The following is a 24,730-nucleotide window of genomic DNA, read 5'->3' as shown; positions in this document are numbered from 1 at the left end:
CACTTATAAATGACATTATTATTATATTATTACATGATTATTATGAAATAAGCAGGTATGAATGTGAGAGTGAATGGTTGTTTGTCGATTCCCTGCCAACCAGTCTAGAGTGTACCCCATATCTCTCTCAAAGTCAGCTGGGATAGGCTCCAGCATAGAACTGCGACATTATGAAAAAGAACTACTTTTAATACAATGTCAGGTATCCCTCGTTTATCATGGTTATATGCTTCCAAGCCCGACCGCGATACCACAAAGTAGGATTTTGTAGCTATAGCATAGAAAAATACCTTCTAAATAATTTTAAAAAAATCATTATTAGAGCCCTGTAGATATTAAATAACTCCCCTATAGTCACATTTACACTCCTCTTGGTTGTTGTTTATGCTATGGAATCACCTGAGGGATGTAAGAGGCATAAATAGCAGGCTACCAATCTAACCAGTTAGCCTCTGATTTATTCTAAACTTAACAAAAGAAGTCAACAACTTACCACTTCCACACGGAATGAGAAACTTTTTTTTCTGTATGTATTGATCACACGGTTAATGTTTACTAGATTAATATCAAAGGGATTGAAAATAAAAATATGTTTGGCAAAACATTTCATACAACTTTTTGTTAAAAGCATGTAAATGTGACATGTCTTTATTCAGAAAAGGCACTTATAAATGACATGATTATTGTATTATTACATGATTATTATGAAATAAGCACTCTAAATTGCCTGGAGGTATGAATGTGAGAGTGAATGGTTGTTTGTCGATTTCCTGCCAACCAGTCTAGGGTGTACCGTGCCGCTCTCTCAAAGTCAGCTGGGATAGGTTCCAGCATAGAAATGCGACCCTGGTGAGAACAAGTGGTACAGTAAATTGATAGAGAATTAGTACATTTGTTATAATTTATGACTAAGTGTAGATGAATTCAAACCGTGCTATTTTTCACACATGACTACAAAACCACAGAAACACTTTTACTGGTAGTAAATGTGAATCCAATGAAAATCAAGTCAAGAAAAAACATACACGGTAAATTTGTAAACCTCCCACATGAACTTGACTTGTGTTGTGAAACGTGTGATGAACGAACCCACAACGAGCCGACAAACCTGTTTGTCAAGATGTCTGACACACACATCATGGACTGACCAGACGTCACGCAACTAACCACTTTTCCACCAAGCTTTCATGTCGATGATCACACCGTACGTGACGGAGGACCTCCATGAGTAAGTATGTCTCAATTATTTTCTTTTGTTTGGAGGATTAGTTTTGATGTTGAGGTTTGATGTCGAACTTGTAAACAACTTCAGGGTGTGTAACTTTGAAATTGATCATGTACAGGAAACGTGGATGACAATGGAATTTGCTTGTGACTTTGTGTATGTGCCTCCGTCGCCCACTCCAAACGACAGCCAACGATCCAATGGAAATCTCATCAAACGTTCAGGTGGGAACAAGAGTCATTTTGACGTAGTACATTGTATTCGACAACACGTATAGCGGACACATACGAGTATTTGACATTAAGTAAATACACTCCAGTCAACTTTCAAAGAGGTTCTTACATCTTTACGTTGTTATGGAACGTTGCCCCAAATTTACTGTAATAGTTAACCTTGTCATGCACGGTGTGGAGAATGGTGCTTAGGTTTCACTGCATGCTGTGGAAATAAAATTTTATTTAATTCAATTATATTACATTAAATTACTTTGAACTGTAGCGTGCAGTGATATAAGAAGAGGTGGTCTGATTTTTGTAAATTTATTACACTTTTTAATACTTTTTCTTCTGAGAAGCCAAAGGTTTTATGTAAGTGTCCATGAATAAAGTGGGTTGGATAATATTTATTTTGATTTGATAATGATTTTTTTTCAGTTAGTTTTGCTACTTTAACATAGTAAAAAGAAGCCCATATCATTGTTAAAACAAAAAAATCAAATAATGGTATAAAAAAATGAGGGCTGTCTGATAATTATTGTCCTGATATCAGTATCAAAATGTGATAACTGTATCGGATTTTATACCGATCATGAAAACCAATGTATACAACACATGTGTGTTAATTCCACCACATGAAATATGTCATGCTACACATATCGGTATTGGAAATTGAGAGTCGGACAATATCGGCATATTGGTTTTCAGCAAAAAAAAGCCAATATCTGACATCCCTAAAAGAAAAACAAAAAAACATCAAGCAGCCAGCCACATGTTGTTGAGTAGTCATTAATCATTCCAACTGTTGTTGTTTAATAATAAATATTCCTTTCAGAAAAGCCTCTTTGCTCAGTAGAAACCTTCCATGTGAGTCATCGCTGCGCCAGCTGTTGGTGTTGGTGCCTCCATCGGAGAAAAACACCAAAGCAGCAGCAGCAGCCAAGCCTCCTCATCTGCACATTTAATCCTTTTATTGGCATTCCTTGCAGCTCTTCTGCCTCCCGTTAACTGGGTCCGCCCTCAAAGTCCTCCTCCTCCTCCGCCTGTCAACGCCACAGAGGTCAAGGTGCCCGAACAGAAGAGAGTCGGGAAGAGCCATGACAATTTGCACTCTGAGGACAAACCCCCTTTGAGTGTGACGCTTCCACCGACGGCACCCACTCGGAAGACAGGTGCAGTGACTATATGAGATATTACCTTCACCAAACACTATTACTATAAAAACTACTATGTTGTCATTCAGTTATGATGACGCATTAGAACATTATACGTACATAAAGTACATACACATTTAGTGTCATGCCGATGCCCTGTGGGATACACCGTCGTCATCTATGAGAATGCATTTTTTAATTTGAAGAATACTAGTAACTTATTCATTACCTATTATTACATTTTTTATTACTGTTTCAATTATAATTCCCTTTAATGAAATAATATATTGGCTGCACGGTGGATGAGTGGTTAGCGCGCAGACCTCACAGCTAAAAGACCAGGGTTCAATTTCAACCTCGGCCATCTCTGTGTGGAGTTTGCGTGGGTTTCCTCCCACATTCCAAAAACATGCTAGGTTAATTAGCCACTCCAAATTGTCCATAGGTATGAATGTGAGTGTGAATGGTTGTTTGTCTATATGTGCCCTGTGATTGGCTGGCCACCAGTTCAGGGTGGACCCCGCCTCTCGCCCCAAGACAGCTGGGATAGGCTCCAGCCCCCCCCCCCTCGCGACACTCGTGAGGATAAGCGGTAGAAAATGAATGAATATATATTTATATTATATATTTATATATATTATATTATTATATGAAATAATATATTTTTTTTGTTAATTGGCACTGACAATATGTTCATAAAAACAAACACAACATTCCATCTTTTAACGTTCCCCGTCCGTGGAACAGCTTTGCTTCCACCCCACTTGAGATCTACACCGAATTCCCAGTCTCCTTCCAACACGTTCTTGTACGACAACATGGAATCGAGTCCCTTTGAGGCCGAAAACCCACAAAGTACCCCAGAAGCCAACGTGATAATCCGTAAGCCTCCAGCATGAACATCATAATATCATGTACGCACGTTTGATATTTATCAATGATTTATGCAGCCTCGGCTCCTCCTCTTCCTCCACGACCTTCGCTCATGAAGTACATGCCGGAGTACGTGGTGGTCTTACCTGCGGATGCCTCCTCTGGGAAAGCACTTTTATCCCCGGTTCAAGTCCCGCCACCTCCTGGTAAAGGTACTGTAAATATGATTCCAAGCGCCACACGATGTAACGCAACACCGTGTGTTTCCACAGCATTGGTAGAAGACAAGGGGCCGCTCCTGGGGAACCCTAATGTGGTCCTTGTCAGTTTGGGTAAGATCCTCTCAGAGGAAGGTGAGAACATTTTGACATCATCGCTGTCATATTATTGGAGTTTGTTGTCTTATGATTATGATTGTTATGATGATGATTGTGTTTTTCCAGTGCAGCACAAAGAAGGAAAACCTGCTCCCTGCTCCCAATGCGGCGCTGTGCTGGACTCCGTTTATGACACTCTGGTAGGAAAAGATTTCATTTGCCCCCCCTTTGCATTGTGCAGGTGTACCTAATATTGTGGCTCCGCTCATATCGCAGACGAATGGCTGTTATTTCTGCCAAACCCTCGACTTGAGCAGCACAACCAGGAACCAACAAAGCGTCCCTACCGGATTAGCGCACGGCCTCTACTTGCTTAGTCCGCATGAAAAACCCCCGAGTGCCTCTCAGCCTCTGCTCATCTTCTGCATTGACATCTCCGCCTCCATGAGCATCACCTCGCAGGTAAGGTGGCTCTGAAGGAGCGTGTTCGGACCACACGCCGTGACCTCTATGTTTCCTGTTAAGGTGTTTCCGGGGGAGCACAGATCACGGCTGGAGGTAAGATGCTCGATGCAAGTCGGTGCGATGATTAAGAGCAGAGAAATTAACTTTATGTGTCGTCTAGTTTGTCCAGGAAGCTGTTCTATTGTGTGTTCAGAAGCTGAGTGAACAACAACCTCAGACACCCGTGGGGCTCATCTCTTTCAACTATCAGGTATAACATAAAATATCATTTCGAAGGGACGATACGATACCCATGAATCTACTTTAGAGTAGTCCATGTACAGCCACTGAAAATGAGTCATCATTTGTAGCCACGAGTAGCAAGATAATTGCAATGATTGGCTAAAGTCAAGCATGGTGATAGTAGCGGCGTGATCTAGGGCTGCACGAGTGCTGCCGCCACTGGGGAGCTGTGGTTCATAAAGGAAGACTTGAATTCCAACGTGTAATTAGTGTAGAAGCACACAAACCCCAACCCCATTAAAAAATGAAAGACAAAAATCTGTTATCATTTTTGGTGAAAAAGGACATTATGAAAAATAACTATTTTTAATACAATGTCAGGTATTTATCATTTATCATGGTTATATGGTTCCAAGCCCGACCGCGATACCACAAAGTAGGATTTTGTGGCTATAGCATACAAAAATACCTTCTAAATACTTTAATAATTTTTTAAATCATTATTAGAGACCTGTAGATATTAAATAACTCCCCTATAGTCACCTTTACACTCCTCTTAGTTGTTGTTTACGCTACGGAATCACCTGACGGACGTAAGAGGCGGTCGCCACTTTAAACATAGCAAGCTACCAACCAGTTAGTCTCTGATTATTTATTCTAAACTTTACATAAAAAGTCAACAACTTACCACTTCCACACGGAATGAGAAACTTTTTTTTTTATTCCTTCATGATTTTTTAAATGCAATATGGTGAAAAAAAAACATTATGAAAAATAACTACTTTTAATACAATGTCAGGTATCCCTCGTTTATCATGCTTATATGGTTCCAAGCCCGACCGCGATACCACAAAGTAGGATTTTGTAGCTATAGCATAGAAAAATACCTTCTAAATACTTTAATAATTCTTAAAGTCATTATTAGAGCCAGTTAGCCTCTGATTATTTATCCTAAACTTAACATGAGACGTCAACCATTTACCACTTCCACACGGAATGAGAAACTTTTTTCAATTTTTAAATTATTTTTTAAATGCAATAAAGTGATGGAGCGATGTTCGAACCCAGAAGTGGCGAGAGTGACCTGTAAGCTAATATTTCATAACTTTAAAAATAACATTAAAATAACAGTTAAAATTAAAATTAAACATTAAAAATCAAACATTGCTGTCCCCAGTGGGGTCATGACAGAAAATAATTAAGAAGCACTACCATATGCTTTGGGGTTATGCGGCGACGCCGGCATGACGTGTGGTGTCATAAAGTGTCGCTTTGTTGTGTGATTGCATCAGAACAAAAAGAATCAACTCACGCTAGCACGCAGTCATTGTTTGTGCGTGCTTGAGCCAAACAGCATCCTTCGCTTCTTTAGCACGCGACATTTGGACACCCCTTACTGTAGACCATCTGTGAGTAAAACGACACGTCTCCCTGTAGGTGGAAGTGCACGGGTATGGAGATTTCCGATCACGTGTTCTAAGTGGAAATGAGTTAGTGGACGATAACTACCTGAAAGTCGCCGCCGCTGCTTTCCCTACTCCTCCTCCTCTGTCACAGATCAAGAACTTCTTGCAGCAACAAGTTACAGCGTAAGAGTAACCTCTTCTACGTGACTTACAGTATTCTTGTGTACTCATGTGTACTCATGTGTTTTTTATAGACTTTCTGCTGTTGGGACCACGGCGCTGGGGCCGGCTGCTCTAGTCGCCATTACAATGGCCTCCAGACATCCAGGCTCCAAGGTGCCTATGATCTTGTTTTCCATCATAACGCATATTATTATAAGATATTAACTGTATTGCTTGGCAAAGGTGATCATCTGTACCGATGGGAAGGCCAACACAATGTTGGGAAACCTGGAAGTGGAGGACAACGATGCTCGCACGCTACTGTCATCTACCATCTTCTACCAAAACCTGGGGGAATTTGCTTCTAATCAAGGGTTGGTGAAAATAACGACCATAGATAAACGGTATCATGATATTTACTTGAGCATGTCCTTCTTTTGTTAGCGTGACCGTGTCGGTGCTGTCCATAGAAGGAACTGACTGCAGGCTGGATGAGCTGGGAAGACTTGCCGATCGCACGGGAGGGAAAGTAAGTAGAAAACTGCTCTTCTCAGTCAAGGATTGTGGTCCAAAATCTAGTGTAGACACAATCATCTGCAGTCAATCGTGATTACTAATGATACTTCCATCCATCTGTTTTCTATGCCGCTTATCCCAACTATGGTCGCCGGGGGACTTTCTAAGCTTTCTAATATAGCGGACACTATGTTGATAACGAAGGAATAAAGTCTTTGGAGAGCTAAACAATGAGACTTTACACTGCATGAAGTCAGCCATGACATGTCCTAGAAAAGGTTCTCCTCACAATCTGTGTGGAAGTGGTACCTTTTGGGTTTCTTAAGTCTGGAATCCCTACAGCATTAGAGTTAGAGCATTAATGTGATGTAAACAATGAATCATAGAAGTGCAGAAGTGACTATAGGGGTGTTATTTCATGTCTACAGGGCTCTAATAATTTTAAAAACATGTTCAGAACGTCATTAAAAAATGTTTTACAGTTTCATAACTACAAAAGTACGCCATTTATTAACATGAAATCCTATATTGCAGACTTTTTATTTTTGTTTTTGTTTGTTTGTTTGTTTGTTTGTTTATGTCACGTACCGAAGTACGAGGTGATATGACCATACATACAATGACATAATGACATAATGGGTACCATAGTAACCGTCAATATAGTGATATATATATATGTAGCATATAGTGTTTCAAATGTAGTTCTTCCGTGAGATCATATTTCTCCTCTTTTGTAGAGAAGTATCGGATGACATTTTTATGTAATTGGTTATTTTTAGCCTTACATTGGTTATTTTTAGCCTTAAAATAGTCCTCAATTTTACGTGAAAATTAAAAAAAAAAATCCCACATTGGTAAGATATTATATATTTTAATGTCATTTTTTCGTCTTGGTATCTAAGACATATATCCTGTATATGTATAATGATTTTGTAAGGTAACACTTGATTTTGATGCGAGGTTAAGAAATGTAAACATAAAAGGTCTGAAAATAAGACGTAATGATGTATATCCATCAGGTGGTGATAGCAAGTCCCAAGATGCTCCATCCCGAGTTTGAGCAGATCATCGAGAACAGCACCATCGCCACACACTGCACCGTCACGCTGCTGCTGCCCAAATCGCTGTAAGCGACTAAAAAAAAAAACTGTTGAATAATGACATCACGGGTCAATGACCGCTTGCTTCTTCTGCAGGTGCATGAAAGGCGAGAAAGAGGCTGGACACAAAGCAACCAGAAAGGTGGGGAACGTGCACTTGGATACAGAGATCACCTTCCAGTTTATAGCCAGTAGAGATGGCGGTAAGACAAACTGAAAGGCTTATTAAGATTATTTTTTTCCTGCAAGACCACAAATGTCAACTCATGTATGAGAAACAAAAACGTGACATACAATATACAGTATACAGGTACAGGTGATTACCAGGTTTATGTACCTGTAATAGAACTATAAAGGCAAGAACCCCCTTGAAATGAAAACAACAAATGGGTGTAATTTTCCAAGTGGAGTCACACAACTGGATATTTTCCACGGAATGTCAATGCAAACAAAGTTACTGTACATGGAAAAATGTAGTCTCTGTGTACAAAGCAAAGTCCAGGCTGTTGAGGCTAGTGTGGAGGAATCCTATAACAACATGGCGACGGGTTACAATAACCCGGAAGTAAATATAAAGAACTAAAAACAATGAACTCTCCCAATGCTAACATGTGTGAGTCCATATTATGTCATTTTTTTAATTAAAATCATCAGTATATTGAGCAATGCTAGTGTCATTGTGGCTATAGGGGTGCTATTTCATGTCAAGAGGTCTCTGAAGTGAAATCCTAGTTACATGTGTGCCCCAGTGGCCAAATGGATAAGGCACTGGCCTCCTAAGCCAGGTATTGTGGGTTCGAGTCCCATCTGGGGTGTTGTATTTTAGTCCGATCGGACTCAGACTTGGTTTTAACAGGTGCCGATTCCCATCCTCAGAGAAGCATCGGCAAGGACTTCATCATGGAGTTGGTTAGCTCGGGCTTGTTGCCATGTTATTCTGTGCTTTACGATGTTGGAATCCATGTTTGCCCCTCGATGAACCGCAGCTCCCCATCGTTGCTCTTGCGATTTCATGGGATATATATATACAAATACACACACACTGAAAAGTGGATTTTATTGGAAATGTTTGTTCCAGTGTTGCCGCCACTTTCTGGCAGCCGTGTGTCCATCCAGCTGCAGCTCAGATACGTTAAGAGGAACGGACAGAGCATGCTCAGAGTCTTCACCATGGACCGAAATGTAACCGATGAAAGGTGAATACCGCCTTACTATGCTATCTTACTATGCTATCTACTAACTCAAACTTCACAGCTAAGGAATGTGCCCCCCCCCCTCCTCTTCAGCATGGTGGCGCTGTCCTCTGTATCTCTGCCCATCATTCAGCTCAACTCCTCGCAGGCCAGCGCCGCTCTGGCCGTCAGAGGCCGCTTCCTCGACGCCAGGCTTGAGAGCGAACAACAGATGAAGCTGATCGAGAGAGTCATGTGAGTGTTATGGGACCGAGGCTCATGAACGAGCTCCTTTGTGCGCCAGCGTCTGATTGTCGCATCTGTCCTCCAGAGAGCACAACCGCAGTTCAGAGGACCGAGAGACGTACAAAGAATGGGTCATCACCATGGAGCCCATCTACAACAACATCCATAACTTCACAAGGGTCAGTTTGTCCTCCTTTTTGTGGACCGTATCGGGATTCGCTTTGTTTGCAAAAAAGCGCTCACTCTCAAAACTTTTCCCCGACTTTCCAGGCTCGATCTGCAACATCAGACTGTCAGGTAAATGACATCACATTCCTGTTTTCGATACAAATATTTCCTGCCGGAATACTCCCTAAATCATGTCGTGATTGCTCTCCTCCCTCCAGTCTCTAACAGACGCCGGCGCAGTCCTGCTTTACGCTATGAAGCACAGCAACAGGAAGACTATCATGATAAAGAACAAACAGGGAATCTAGCCAACATCCAGCCTTAACTTTCACCTCGTTGGACGCAACCCAAACACTGAAAGACACACACACGCATACACGCAAACTGCTGAAAGGCCGTGTTGCATTCAGCTGGTTCGCTCTAGGAATTGTTCCGCAGGACAAAGAGGGTCTAAGTGACAAAGAGCAAAGAGCCCCTTGCAGGTATGGAGACCTGTTAATTGTTAGTGGCTCACATTTTGAATGAAAAACCGTATCGCTCTAAGATGTAAGATAACGCTACGACTCCTGAACGACTCCACGGGAGGATTAAATGTAGTCCAAATACGCACCTCGCCTATGCTGACTGTGCTATGACTTTCCTGACGCATATGACGACACCACACGATGGCCCTGGTATTCAACTCCATGAGCCCGACTTGCAATTTCTCACACAAAAGCTCTACAAAACATTCATTCATTTTCTACCGCTTTTTCCTCACGAGGGTCGCGGGGGGTGCTGGAGCCTATCCCAGCTGTCTTCGGGCGAGAGGCGGGGTACACCCTGGACTGGTCGCCAGCCAATCACAGGGCACATATAGACAAACAACCATTCACACTCGCATTCATACCTATGGACAATTTGGAGTGGCTAATTAACCTAGCATGTTTTTGGAATGTGGGAGGAAACCGGAGTACCCGGAGAAAACCCACACATACACGGGGAGAACATGCAAACTCCACACAGAGATGGCCGAGGGCGGGGACCGAACCCTGGTCTCCTAGCTGTGAGGTCTGCGCACTAACCACCAGACCGCCGTGCCGCCCCTCTACAAAACAACCACTTTAAAATGTACACAGCCAATTAACGTAATATGCATTTTTTTTTTAGATGTGGAAGGGAACCAGATTCAGACTGTGTGTGGCCAACATGCTAACCACTCCCCACCGTGCCGTGTGCATTTGTTATTAGCAAATACTATACCACACCCTGAGATTTTATTTAAAAATTTTATTTTGGTTTTATCCTCTTGTTGAATAATCTTTTTTTTTTTTTAATCTTCCAGATGATAGTCAATATCAATACTTCCACAGTAAAACAAGTAAATGTACAAAGACGGACTTACAACATATGTGTAAATAGGAAGTTAATACAACACAATGTTTACTAAATATTTAGTAAGAAATCATAGAAAAAGTTGGAAAGCTGAAAGTGCAATCTTTTATGATTATGACTAGACACAATTATAAGAAAAAAAAACTGTGAAAAAGACAGGATTTGGAAATGTACATATTTACATACTGTATGCACAGGAGCCAGAGCTTTTCAACCTGTCACTCACACACACATCAGTGACTTAGCATGAGGTCCTGATACACAGACCGACTGGAAAAAGTGCCTGTCAACATTAGCAAATAACATAGGAGGAGTTATGATGCTAAAATTAGATCGTGATAATCAATGAAGCCTTGAGTCGATTCCCACAGCCGCTTGTGCCAAAACGTGTCGTTGGAGAAAGACAGAGATGAAGGTGAAATATGAAGCCTTGACACTGAAAAACATGTTATTTAAAAAAAAAAGTATTGAATTTTCTCTGGAATATTTTACTTGTTTCATTATCAATACTTGATATGATTTTCTCCAATGTAAAAACGTAATGGCTGTGTTTTGGCGCTATGAAGTACTACCGTTATTTCACACATTTTCACCTGATTTCCAAACAAGGAGATTGTCATCTTATATTAAGCGTCCTTTTTTTGTACAAAAACTTAATTCTGGTGAGAAGTCGAGTTATGGATTTGAAAAGATCAACACCACAATAATGACTATTATTGTGGCCCTCAAACTATTTGAGGGCACTTGAGCACGTGTCAAGTCCTTCTTCCTTGATCAAGTAGTCTGGTAGCGTCTGAAAACCGGCAGCAGACACGGTGGCAGGGACCGTGAGAGCGACGCCGCTGGCCTCCACAGCGCCGGGGGGCGACTCATTAGGCGGTGGCGAGGGCAGCGGGTCAGTGTGGATGATGTTCAGGTCTTTGAGCGATGTGGCCTGGTGAGTCCGTAAGTGCTTGCGTAGGTAGGCGGGGAACAGGAAGGCTTTCCCACAGTGGGAGCAACTGTGAGGTTTGCTGCTCGAGTGGATCTTCTGGTGTTTGCGAAGACCGGCGCGGTTCAGGAAGCCTTTGCCGCAGCTGGGGCACACGTGAGGCCTGGGCTTCGGGTGCTGCTTCTCGTGCTCCTGCAGGTCTCCCGGTTGCGTGAACTCAGCCTGGCAGGTCCCGCACGTGTGCAAGCCCGCCGTCTTCCCCGCGCTCGGAGGAGCTTGGTCCATGGCGTGGAGGTTCTCGTGGACTTGGACTTCATCCCATGTGCCAAAGGTGGTGTCGCAGTGAGTGCAGGAGAACTGCGGCAGGGTGGTGTGGCTGCTGAAGCCCGCTGCCTCCTCCGGTTCTTGTCTCTGCTGCTGCTGCTCCAACACGTGAGTCCTCTCGTGCTTGCGCAGGCTGGACGACACCACAAACGACTTCAAACACTCGCCGCATTTAAAAGGACGCTCGCCCGAGTGGACGCGGCGGTGCTTGTTGAGGCTGGAGCGTTCCGTGAACGATTTGTCGCACTCTGTGCAGGAAAAGGGTCGCAGACCCGTGTGGACCAGCATGTGGCGCCGCAGGTCCCAGGACGCCACGAAGGCCTTGTCGCAGCTCTGACATTTATAAGGCCGCTCTCCGGAGTGAACCCGTTCGTGCACGGCCAAATCCGCCGGCTGCCGGAATCTTTTCGAGCATTTATCGCAGGGGTAGGGTTTGAATCCGAGGTGGGCTCGCTGGTGCCGCCGGAAACTGGACGGGTCGGAGAACATCTTGCCGCACTGCGGACACAGGAAGGGCTTCTCTCCGGAGTGCGTGCGGAGATGAGACTGGTAGGAGGACAGCTGCGTGAAGCCTTTGCCGCACTGCTCGCAGCGGTACGGTTTGTTCTGGGAGTGGATGCGCTGGTGGCAGACCAGAGAAGACGAGCGCGAGAAGGCCTTGCCGCAGTCGGAGCACAGGAACGGTTTCTCTCCGGTGTGGGAGCGCTCGTGGTTCTTCAAGTCCTTGAGCTCCGTGTAGGTTTTGCCACATTCGTTGCAGGCGTACGGACGATGACCCTGGTGGTTCCGTCTGTGCTTACGGAACACGGAGGGGTCGGCGAAACTCTTGCCGCATTCGCCGCAAAAGTACGGCTTCTCTCCCGTGTGAGTGCGCATGTGGACCTTGAGTTTGGACAAAGTGGGGTAGCTCTTGGAGCACTGGCGACACGAGTACGGGCGCTCGCCGCTGTGCTGCGTCATATGGATCTTCAGGCAAATGGCCTGCATGAAGGCCTTGCCGCATTCGGTGCATACAAACGGTTTCTCTCCGGTGTGAGAGCGGCTGTGGTTGCGCAGCTCGGTGGGGGTCTTGTACGCCTTGTGGCAGTTCGGGCACTGAAAGGGTCGCTGGGCCGAGTGGGTGTTGACGTGTTTGGAGAGTTGCGCCTTGCTGGAGAAGGTTTTGGTGCACTGTGTGCACGTGTGCTCCTTCACGTGGGCTGAAACCCTGTGGCTGCGCAGTGCAGACACGCTTCTGAAGAACTCTGCGCATGACGAGCACTTGAATGATAGTTTGGATTTCGGGGGACGACCCCGGCCTCGCTTTTTCACAGGCGGATCGGCGGCTGCCTCCTCTTGTTGACTCTCCTCGTCTTGTGCTGGAGTGAAAGGCGGGCTAGCGGGCTGAGGGGATGCCATCTTTATGTCTGAAGATTAATTGCACAAAAACATATCCGTCAGAATTACAGTGATGCATTCATGTGACAGCATGTTCTCAGTATAACACAGATTGATTATGTTGCACCATTTTTTTAAAAATAGTGTACGTTATCAGGTGTATTGAGCGTGTCACAAAATGGCTGGCATTAGGACCTTAGGGACAATAAGCTAACCGATTAGACGGCAGGGGAAGTCAGCTGTAATTATTATTTTTGGAACGTTTAATAGGACTACAAGGTGCCAGCGACAGTGACGATATATAGACGTCATGGTGTTAATTAATCCTGGCGAGAAATTGCGTATCCCCTTCAGTTAGCTTCCATGCTAATTTAATTCGGAGTGACACAAAATGGCTGGCTTTAGGACCGCCTGCACCAGTTGGCATCATTCATGCGGGTTGACTAGGCTAACATCGCCTTACGTTTTAATAATTGGATTCTATTTAACAAGCGACTTGCATCCTCACCTGAGCATTAATGGCGGAAAAAGGGAGCCACACTACTCCATTTCTTGTCGGACGAGGTGGTTCGTTTTGAGTGTGTGTGTGTGTGTGTGTGTGTGTGTGTGTGTGTGTGTGTGTGAGAAAGAGAGAGAGACTGCGTGTCTACAGTTCGGCGCTAGGACCAAGATGACGACATCGACATTGACAGTGAGCCAAAAGTGAAACCACCTCTGTTTATATGAAAATAAAAATTTAAATCGCCAATTTTGTACATGTTTTTTTTCAAGCTATACTAAACCAGAGCTGGATGGTGTTGTTGAAATGTATATATTTAAATATAAATAACACACTCAAACGACAAGGGTAAGCAAAGCTACATTAAACAACAATCTGTGAGTGAAACAGTTAAATGCTCTCCTTTGGGTTGCACGAAACCGAAAACAGTGTCTTTTTCAGTACTTAGTTAAAAGTTATTCTCTGGAACGAATTCTCTGTATAGTACTTTTCAAGCGACTCTGCACGGGGGAAGTATTTCGCCGATGCACATTTCCTGTTCCCTAGCAACAAGCGCTATGTGGACTGGAGGAAGGAATGGGAACACAATTGCATTATCTTATCTTTAAGCGAATAAATGCATTTATTTAACGAGTGACCTTATATCCGTCGTGATGTGGATCGAGACGATATTTAAGGTATTTATTTAACACATTTGTTGTCGTTTGGGTATGTTAGTGCATACGCTTCCGGTCATTTTGGTGCAATGTTTGTTTTGCTAGGTAGGATGTGGCTAAGAGGTAGCGCGCTAACATTAGCGCTCCGCATCACATTTACATGAGCTTATATACATTTTATGTAATGTACGGACACACGTTAATGAATATATTGGTTAATCTGTTGTATCCGAATGTCGCAGGCTTTTGTTTGCCGGTTTATTAGTTAATCTAATAAGCCAGTCTGGTCTTATTCATTATGTTATCTATTTTCCTATTAAAAAAACAAGATGGTGGTTGGCTAAATAAGGCTATAAACATCTCAGGAAGATGTAGTGCAGTTCCACACCACCACTGCAGACTACAATTATAACCATAAGGCCTATGTATCTTTTAAAGGTAATGTTTTTCACTGAACTCTTATTATATTGTGCGAGATGATGATTTGTGATGTTGTAAAAAGAGATCATGTATGTTAAACTAACATGTTCTTTGTCCCTCCAGCTGCCACTCTTCTAATTGTATGGACCTACTGCCTGTCAACCACTTTTTCCTCACCCTTTGGATCTAAAAAAGTGTTCTGCGTTGTGAATCTAATGAATTGCCCTCTTGCATATCCATACACTTCATCGGCACTGCACTTGTTTCAATCTGCATGGTCATGGCTCTGCATGACGCTGCACAGACGACCGCCCTACTTGAACACATGGACTCTCACCTGGAACGAGAGCGCAAATTCAAATGCGAGGAATGCGGGCGCGGATACAGACACGCCGGCAGCCTTGCTAACCACAGAAAGGCTCACGATGTGGGATCTTTTCGGTGCAGCGTATGTGGCAAAGAGAACTCTAACGCCTTGGCTTTGAAAAATCACATGCGGACTCACACGTCGCAGAAGAAGTACTCCTGTTTACAGTGCGGGAAGGCCTTTCGCTTGGCGACACAACTTTCCACACATGAGAGAGTTCACCTCACCTCGCAGGCGACGGAGTGTGAAAATAATGATGGTAAAGACGTGACGGAGGTCTTTAATACACCATGTGACACCTCTGGCGACGCCACTAGCCGACCTTTCAAATGCAATCTGTGTGACAAAACATACATCCACCACCGCAGCTTGAGCAACCACAAGAAGACCCATCAAGTGGGAATGTTTGAGTGCACCGTGTGTTTCAAACTGTTCAATAACATGGCCGCCCTCTACAACCACCAGAGGACTCACAAGGTCAGAAACGGCAGCGATATCAGCTCAGTATCTGGCTTCTACGCCGGCTCCACATTGGAGCATCGGAATCCTGACGCTCCTGTCAATTTCTGCCATTTGTGTCAGGTTCTATTTCCAAGTCATGAAGAGTTCCAGGAGCACATCCAAATGCATAACTCATCCTCATCCGTGCCATTTGGGCTGCAAGATAACACAGCAGAGAGCCATCATGTGACGTATGACGACATGTCTAAATCAAACTGTTATGCACCTCGTATAAATAATCCTTCCTTGTCACCAGTAGGTAACAGTCAAGCTTTTAATGGCCGCATGTATTCAGACTGCTCCAATAATCAAACACCTCAGGGAGAACCCTCGGTCACGGACACAAACAATATCATTCCTGCTCCCGAATCAGGCTCTGTTGAATCCGAGGAGCGTCCCTTCAGGTGCCAGATCTGTGGCAAAAGCTACCGCCACTCTGGAAGCCTCATCAACCACAAAAGGTCCCATCAGGTCGGGACTTACCGCTGCTCCATCTGCAAGAAGAACTATCCTCACTTGGCCGCACTCAAAAGTCACCTTCGCCTCCATAAGGGTCAGAAATGCTCCTTCAGCCTCAACGGGGAGGGGGACTGGCTTTCGTTGGAGCCTTTCACCTCGGACAACCGGCAAGGCTGCTTCCCCTCGCAAGATAATGATGATGACGATGATGCTGGTCTAGGTGTCGATCAGGAGAACGGGGTGACGTACAGCGAGCGGCTTCATCAAGAATTGAGCGAGCACTTGATGCAGAGGCACATGTGCGCAGACTGCGGTGAGACGTTCGCAGACATCGCCGGGATTATCGCTCACGGTTGCCCTTCGCTCCGGCAGCAGCAGCACATCACCGGCGACGACCGTGGCGCCGGCGTGACCTTCCGAGACGGCACCGATGCGTCATTCCGTGAAGAGAACGACGCCAGTCGTCGAGGCTACATCGAGCAAGACCAACTGAACGGTGAAGAAGATGACGGTGATCTTTATCAGTGCTCTGTTTGTGGGAACGGCTACACCAGCATGACGGCCCTCAGGAGCCATCTCGGAGGGCACACTCAATCCCAGTCCGCTGTTGCAGCCAGCTCAGGACCCTCGTCCATGTCATCTGAAGAGGAGGCAAAAGATGAGGAGTCGGAGGAGATGATGATCTGCAGTACCTGCGGAGAAAGCTTTGCCTGCAGACAGGACTTGCTCACTCATCAACTCGTGCACATCAAACATTCAGAGGACGACGACATCGGCAAGAGCGACGAGGAGGAAGTCGAGAGTCTCATCTGCAGTCGCTGCGGAGTCTTTTGCACCAACGTCCATCACCTGGAGAACCATGACTGCACAGCTAAGAGGCAAGAAGAAGAGGAGCTCAAAGCAAAGGACGTCCACAGAGACGTCAAGGACAACATCGAGGCGTCTGTGGATCGTCAGTACAGGTGTGATCAGTGCGGCCGCTCCTACAGACATGCCGGCTCCCTCCTGAACCACAAAAAGTCCCACAAGACGGGCGTCTTTAAATGCAACATCTGCCAGAAGCGCTTCTACAACCTGCTGGCTCTTAAAAACCACCAGAGGTCCCACTTTGATGTCAAGAGGTCAGTCCTTTATATCAGTTATGTTCTTGTTGGGGGGCGGCACGGCGGTCGAGTGGTTAGCGCGCAGACCTCAGAGCCGGGAGACCAGGGTTCAATTCCACCCTCGGCCATCTCTGTGTGGAGTTTGCATGTTCTCCCACATTCCAAAAACATGCTAGGTTAATTAGCCACTCCAAATTGTCCATAGGTATGAATGTGAGTGTGAATGGTTGTTTGTCTATATGTGCCCTGTGATTGGCTGGCGACCACTCCAGGGTGTACCCCGCCTCTCGCCTGAAGACAGCTGGGATAGGCTCCAGCACCCTCGTTAGGGAAAAAGCGGTAGAAAATGAATGAATGTTGTTGTCGGGGTAATATTATTTTAATGGGATGGAAGAATCCTTGTCTGAATGTTCTGAACTCCTATTTTGAGCAGAATAATCATGGTGCGTGTTTTCCTTTCCCCCCCATTCAGGCACACTTGTCATGAGTGCGGAAAAGCCTTTAAAATCAAAAAGCAACTTTTCAACCACCTCAGGAGGCACAAAGAGAACCGAGCCAAGATCCAAGAACTGAATGACCAGGTCCAGGCCCTCATGCGCTTGAACCGGACCGAGTTAGATGAAGATACCGGAGAACAGACGAGACCCGACACCTGGGTCAAATCAGACGATGCGGCTGACCCGCGACCTTTTGCATGTGAGGAGTGCGGACGCACGTATCGCCACGCAGGAAGTCTGGTCAACCACAGGAACTCCCATAAAACCGGCCGGTATTGCTGCTCCGTTTGCAACAACGCTTACTCCAATCGACTGGCATTGAAGAACCACCTCCGCACCCACTTAGCCGATAGAAAACATTATTGCCAAAAGTGTGGAAGAGGCTTCAGAGGACAGAAGCAGCTGTCGCTTCACATCTGTGCCGACTCTCGAAAAAGCGGGAGGCGGAGCTCGAGGCAGAGAGCTTCAAAGTGCAAACACTGTAAACAGACGTTTCCCACGGGCGACCAACTGGTGGCCCACGCCTGCGGGAGATCTCCAGGAAGCGACAACAACACACAAGGAAACGTTAAAGCGGAGCGCACGTTCTCGTGCAACATATGCCAACGCAGCTACCGCCATGCGGGCAGCCTCCTGAACCACAAGAACACCCACAAGACGGGACACTTCGTCTGCACCTTCTGCTCCAAGCCCTTCACCAACCCCATGGCGCTTCGCAACCACACGCGCATCCACACGCAGAAGAAGAAGTACGCGTGCGTCACGTGCGGGAAGGCGTTCCGTCTGGCTAGCATGCTGCACAACCATCAGAAGGTCCACAGCCGAGTGGACGGACACTTCAGCTGCTCGGCGTGCGGGAAGAGCTTCCAGGGAAGGTCCGGCCTTAAGAGGCACCGTTGCAGGAAAGGGGAAGGAAGCAGCGTCCAGCAAGGCGACAACCTGGACAAGTGCTTCACGTGAGTTCCTGTTGTTTACTGTCAGTGTAGCAAATAGCTAACACTCGCTGGCCACAACATTAGGTACACCCGATTTTTTTACCGCTTATCCTCATGGGGGTCGCGGGGGTGCTGGAGCCTATCCCAGCTGTCTTCGGGCGGGGTCCACCGTGGACCAATCACAGAGCACATATAGACAAACAACCATTCACACTCACATTCATTACCTATGGACAATTTGGAGTGGCTAATTAACCTAGCATGTTTTTGGAATGTGGGAGGAAACCGGAGTACCCGGGAAAAAAAACCCACGCATGCACGGGGAGAACATGCAAACTCCACACAGAGATGGCCGAGGGTGGAATTGAACCCGGGTCTCCTAGCTGTGAGGCCTGCGCGCTAACCACTCAACCGCCGTGCAGCCCAGCTGATGTTTCAATATCAGCAATTCTTCCTTTTAAAAAAGATACTAAAAGTTAACATTGACTTTATTATTGTGGCTGTAGTCAACCTTATTCAAAATACAGTCATCTCTCATTTGTCTCTTATTGTTGGTTCCAGAAATTAATTTCCACAAAGTAGGATTCAATATTAATGAATGGAATATTTTTGTAGTTAGAGCACACAAAACCTGTATATTACTAAATATAAATCTGTTTTTTAAATATTATTAGAGCACTGTAGACATGAAATAACACCCCTATAGTCACCTTTACATTCCTATTCTATTCAATAGTAGTCTATGTCGAGCACCTCCTCACGTCCGGCGACATCAACATATCATTTGAGATCCAAAGTCATCATTTTTATGAAAAAAAATGGGGGAGGGGCGGGGTCCATATGTCCAATTTTGGCTCACACCCCTTTCAGTCGACCTTATAGTACTGTAGTACTACGTATAGTACTAAACATGCAAAGCAGATGATGCCTGGTAGGATACATTGTGATGGTCTACAGAAACTTCTTCTCCACTAAGAAGCAACATTGCCGTGTCATCACAAGTGAAAGAACATCCTCAATTGGAACCTTCATCCAGAACCCACACCAGTATTTCATTTCAAGCTGGACTGGCTCCCACTCTCGCACACACGTCTTTCTTATTTGGGATGACTGCAATCGGGGTGGGGGGGACCCAGTTTCCTGTTGGGGGTCATTTCAGTTTTTGTAAAGTTCCCTGAGGGTCATCAAAAAAAATCAGAACACATGTTTATGATTATATACGTACTATATTACTGTGCATATGGGGCTTCAATGGGTCTTTAGTTTTGGTGAGGTTTTCTTGTTTTTGGAACCGCATGGTGGACCAGATCAAATGCACACCACCCACAGGCCGGAGGTGCCCTCAACAAACCTTTATTAGTCCCTGAAGGGGGCTCGTATTGAATTTGCTCCATATGCTCGTCGTTTTTTTTTTTCACTAATGTCAATATTTGTGGCGCCCCCTATGGGTTATACTCAAAATTATTATACAAAATGCTAATACATTCATTTTCTACCGCTTATCCTCACGAGGGTCGTAGGGGTGCTGGAGGCGGGGTACACCCTGGACTGGTGGCCAGCCAATCACAGGGCACATATAGACAAACTACCATTCACACTCACATTCAGTGGCTAATTAGCCTAGCATGTTTTTGGAATCTGGGAGGAAACCGGAGTACCCGGAGAAAACCCACGGGGAGAACATGCAAACTCCACACACAGATGGCCGAGAGTGGAATCGAACTCGGGTTTCCTTGCTGTGAGGCCTGCGTGCTAACCACTCGACCACCGTGCAGCCATCTACTTATTCAGGGTCGCGGGGGTGCTGGAGCCTATCCCAGCTGTCTTCAGGCGCAAGGCGGGGTCCACCCTGGACTGATGGCCAGCCAATCACAGGGCACATATAGACAAACAACCATTCACACTCACATTCAGTGGCTAATTAGCCTAGCATGTTTTTGGAATGTGGGAGGAAACCGCAGTACCCGGAGAAAACCCACGGGGAGAACATGCAAACTCCACACAGAGATGGCCGAGAGTGGAATCGAACTCGGGTTTCCTTGCTGTGAGGCCTGCGTGCTAACCACTCGACCACCGTGCAGCCATCTACTTATTCAGGGTCGCGGGGGTGCTGGAGCCTATCCCAGCTGTCTTCAGGCGCAAGGCGGGGTCCACCCTGGACTGGTGGCCAGCCAATCACAGGGCACATATAGACAAACAACCATTCACACTCACATTCAGTGGCTAATTAACCTAGCATGTTTTTGGAATGTGGGAGGAAACCGGAGTACCCGGAGAAACATGCAAACTCCACACAGAGATGGCCGAGGGTGGAATTGAACTCGGGTCTCCTAGCTGTGAGTCCTGCGCGCTAACCACTCGACCACCGAGTCATAGTCTTCTGATCATTATTCATTATTGCTTAATGACTCGGAATGAGTTAATTAGATGTTTTCTGTATTTCCAACATCTTCTGGGTTCCAGGTGTGACCTCTGCGGCCGCTCCTACCGCCACGCCGGATCCCTCCTGAACCACAAAAAGACGCACTCGGAAAACCTCCACCACTGCCCGCTGTGTCTGCAAACGTTCCCGGACCCCCTGACGCTGCAGATCCACTCCCAGATGAGGCGCCATTGCTGCCCGGACTGCGGCAGGACCTTCTGTCTGATCTCGCACCTGCAGAGCCACATGGAGGCGCACTCCAAGGAGCGCTCCCGAGCGTGCCCGGCGCATACGGTGGAAAGCAAGCCTGAAGATCTCAGCTGGGACGTGGAGGACTCCGAGGAGGTTCCTCCGCCTTTATCCCATCTTCCTGAAAGCGGTGCGGCGGCGAAGGGGCGGAAGAGCCACGTATGCGAGCACTGCGGCCGCACGTACCGCCACGCCGGCTCCCTCCTCAACCACAAGAACAGCCACAAGACCGGCTCCTTCTCCTGCGCCGTGTGCTTCAAGGAGTTCACCAACCTCATGGCCCTCAAGAACCACCGCCGCATTCACACGGAGCCCAAGCGCTACCAGTGCCTGGAGTGTGGAAAGGCCTTCCGGGTGTCCACTCAGCTCATTTGTCACCGCCGGATCCACAGCAAAGAGAAACCCTTCGCCTGCTTGCTGTGCGATAAGACCTTCTCCAGCAAGTCCAACCTGAGGCACCATGAGAGGATGCACCAGGACCAGCAGTCCTATGACTCCGCCTCTTTTAGCTGGGATGCTAACAACCTTATGGGCTTGGACATGGGCTCTTTCCTTTGATCAGGTTCTTACCTCCATCGTGGACTGAATGTTTTCTACAAGAACTTCACCGATTTGACGGTTTGGACAAAAGAAGCAAAGCCATCTGTAAAGTCCAGCCTGGTGCCTCCTGAGGGAACTAAATGTGTTCTATGAAGGACTAGCAAACCTCTTGGGAACCTCAGATACCTCCTAGCTTGTTTAGAGCTCCCTTGTAAGGATTTACTGCTAAATAGCTCTTCTACTACTGTTACTAGAGTACTACTAATCGTTACCCTTCATATCTATGTTTGGTGATACTTATTTGTTGATCTAGTACAGCGGTGGGCAAACCTTTTGACTCATGGGCCGCATTGAAAAAAATTGTGCAGGGGGCCAGAATATATATTTAACACACATGATTTTACGCTTATAATTTTAATAATTGTAATAATTTTAATGATTTTTAATAGTTTTTAAATATTTTTAAAATATTTTTTAAATAATTTTTAATCATTTTTAATATTTTTTAATAATTTTTAATAATTTTTAATAATTTTACGCCTTGAATTATTTGTCTAATTTTAATTGTCATACTATCAGCTATATGTTCTTGTTTCCTTTTTTTCAGGAGCACTTTAAACATCAGACCACATCAAACTACGATTTTTTTTTTTTTTTTTTTTTACTGAATAAGACATCCGACTTGAAAGTCATGTTGCCAGCTGGTATGTTAAAAGTTGAAATACTTAAAAGCAACTGGCGGGCCGGATTCAAACGTTTGGTGAGCCGCATGTGGCCCCCAGGCCGTAGTTTGCCCACCCCTGATCTAGTATGTTTCAATAAGACTTCCTATGAATGTTTGTGTAGCCTTTGATGGACCCAATGAATGAATGAATGAATAACTAATCGACACGACAAAGTTGAGTTTGATGTCGGTTTCTGTGTAAAATCAAGCACTTGGATTATTTGAGTGGACGGGCAACACAAGATGGAGGTCAGCCAAGGTTACCATTTTCAACAGACTTTCATCAAACTTCCAGGGTTGGCTTGTCTTTTAAGATGACCTTGCACTGCGGCAAGGTCGTGGCTGCTTTCATTGGCTGATTTTAGCTCTACACACAAATGCAGTAATTATGGGCTTTCTCACCTAGCGTTACGCACGTTGTGTCTTTTTAAAAAAAATATATGTTTAACTAGTATGGAAAAGTTAGTCAAACACACCCTTCATAAAATACTGTTTCTTTTGGTAGTATTGAAATATATTTAAATATGACATCATTGAAATATGTTTTTCATTTAAATGTCATGAAATATGAATTTACAGTACATGTATAATACATGTATGTATGTATGGTTGTATGTATGAATACATGGATGTATGTATGTATACATACGTACATACATGGATGTATGTATGTATACATACGTACATACATGGATGTATGTATGTATACATACGTACATACATGGATGTATGTATGTATACATACGTACATACATGGATGTATGTACACGTACGTACATACATGGATGTATGTACACGTATGTACGTACATGGATGTATGTACACGTATGTACGTACATACATACATACATACATACATGTATGTATGTATGTATACATCCACGTATGTATGTATGTATGTATGTATGTATGTATACATCCACGTATGTATGTATGTATACATCCACGTATGTATGTATGTATACATCCACGTATGTATGTATGTATGTATACATCCACGTATGTATGTATGTATGTATACATCCACGTATGTATGTATGTATGTATACATCCACGTATGTATGTATGTATGTATGTATACATCCACGTATGTATGTATGTATACATCCACGTATGTATGTATGTATGTATGTATGTATACATCCACGTATGTATGTATACATCCACGTATGTATGTATGTATGTATGTATACATCCACGTATGTATGTATACATCCACGTATGTATGTATGTATGTATGTATGTATGTATGTATACATCCAGGTATGTACGTATGTATGTATGTATGTATGTATGCATGTATGCATGCAACATTCTGACATTGCATTTCTTTTCCTGCCTTATTTTTGCCACTGCTTCCATGTGTCATATAAATACCTCATTGAAGGCTCCGACGGTGAGCTGAGACGCTAGAAGACGCTAGAAGACGCTAAAAGACGCTAAAAGACGCTAAAAGACGCTAAAAGACGCTAAAAGACGCTAAAAGACGCTAGAAGACGCTAGAAGACGCTAGAAGACGCTAGAAGACGCTAGAAGACGCTAAAAGACGCTAAAAGACGCTAAAAGACGCTAAAAGACGCTAGAAGACGCTAGAAGACGCTAGAAGACGCTAGAAGACACTGTAAACTGTTGTTTCTCTTATCTGTCCTTGGAGGGCTTGTTTTTGCAGCATGATTGTATTTGCACATTTGGAAAGAATGAATGCAGCCAACATGATGTTTTGTATGAAGCAATATATTCACTGTATTGAATATAAGTATTTTTTTTTTACTATTTATGTAAAGTCACTGGAATATCATGCATTCACCTCGGTAGCCTACATGTAAAGCAATAGATGCACATTAAAGCTAATAGTGTTTTAATGTTCCACACGCGCCATGTTGGTAGAGTTATGTCACAATAGAATGAGCCTATGTCTTATGTAGTGCTAGATTATTGGCTCGTTACAACAAAACAGCCATGTCATGGATTTCAAGTGCTCTGTTCGGTTTTGAAGTCATATTTCTACAACTATTTTGTCACTGAAATGTAGATTTCTACTTCATTTAGAATTTAAGCAAACACTAGTGATTAAAAGACTGCAAATGGATGTGTGTGTCTATGTTCTATAT

General features: G+C 44.7%; 3 protein-coding genes and 1 non-coding gene across 10 annotated transcripts; 3 read left to right on the top strand and 1 right to left on the bottom strand.

The window, feature by feature from the left end:
- The first annotated feature begins 59 nt into the window (after positions 1-59).
- si:dkey-9k7.3 (circularly permutated Ras protein 1) lies at positions 60-13,920 on the top strand. 6 transcript variants are annotated; one of them, XM_058062025.1, is made up of 21 exons: positions 60-1,228; positions 1,415-1,449; positions 2,430-2,612; positions 3,342-3,476; positions 3,545-3,679; positions 3,740-3,820; positions 3,911-3,984; positions 4,061-4,246; positions 4,310-4,342; positions 4,410-4,499; positions 5,909-6,060; positions 6,132-6,213; positions 6,283-6,413; positions 6,484-6,568; positions 7,575-7,681; positions 7,752-7,858; positions 8,734-8,851; positions 8,942-9,082; positions 9,159-9,252; positions 9,344-9,370; positions 9,460-13,920. In XM_058062025.1, exons 1-21 carry the CDS (start codon positions 1,188-1,190, stop codon positions 9,547-9,549), a joined length of 2,127 nt encoding a protein of 708 aa, XP_057918008.1. In that variant the 5' UTR covers positions 60-1,187; the 3' UTR covers positions 9,550-13,920. The 6 variants fall into 6 exon arrangements, with proteins under 6 accessions (XP_057918008.1, XP_057918007.1, XP_057918005.1 ...); XM_058062024.1 differs by having other exon boundaries at positions 1,344-1,449; positions 3,545-3,673; XM_058062022.1 differs by having other exon boundaries at positions 1,344-1,449.
- trnar-ccu (transfer RNA arginine (anticodon CCU)) lies at positions 8,398-8,470 on the top strand. Its single transcript has one exon. It is a non-coding gene; the product is annotated as a tRNA-Arg (tRNA).
- On the bottom strand, positions 10,521-13,898 carry znf668 (zinc finger protein 668). The gene is made up of 2 exons (XM_058062029.1): positions 13,756-13,898; positions 10,521-13,276 (listed from the first exon to the last, which is right to left on the bottom strand). Exon 2 carries the CDS (start codon positions 13,266-13,268, stop codon positions 11,346-11,348), a length of 1,923 nt encoding a protein of 640 aa, XP_057918012.1. The 5' UTR covers positions 13,269-13,276; positions 13,756-13,898; the 3' UTR covers positions 10,521-11,345.
- Positions 13,921-14,276: 356 nt separating the features above from the next.
- znf646 (zinc finger protein 646) lies at positions 14,277-23,237 on the top strand. 2 transcript variants are annotated; one of them, XM_058062555.1, is made up of 5 exons: positions 14,277-14,423; positions 14,946-15,666; positions 15,772-17,270; positions 17,725-18,705; positions 21,148-23,237. In XM_058062555.1, the coding sequence occupies exons 2-5, from the start codon at positions 15,097-15,099 to the stop codon at positions 21,911-21,913; spliced, it is 3,816 nt and encodes a 1,271-aa protein (XP_057918538.1). In that variant the 5' UTR covers positions 14,277-14,423; positions 14,946-15,096; the 3' UTR covers positions 21,914-23,237. The 2 variants fall into 2 exon arrangements, with proteins under 2 accessions (XP_057918538.1, XP_057918537.1); XM_058062554.1 differs by having other exon boundaries at positions 14,946-17,270.
- The last annotated feature ends 1,493 nt before the right edge of the window (positions 23,238-24,730 follow it).

The sequence above is a fragment of the Doryrhamphus excisus genome, chromosome 22 (assembly GCF_030265055.1).
Source record: "Doryrhamphus excisus isolate RoL2022-K1 chromosome 22, RoL_Dexc_1.0, whole genome shotgun sequence".
Taxonomy (NCBI): Eukaryota; Metazoa; Chordata; class Actinopteri; order Syngnathiformes; family Syngnathidae; genus Doryrhamphus; species Doryrhamphus excisus.
This window is presented reverse-complemented; position numbering and strand designations above follow the sequence as displayed.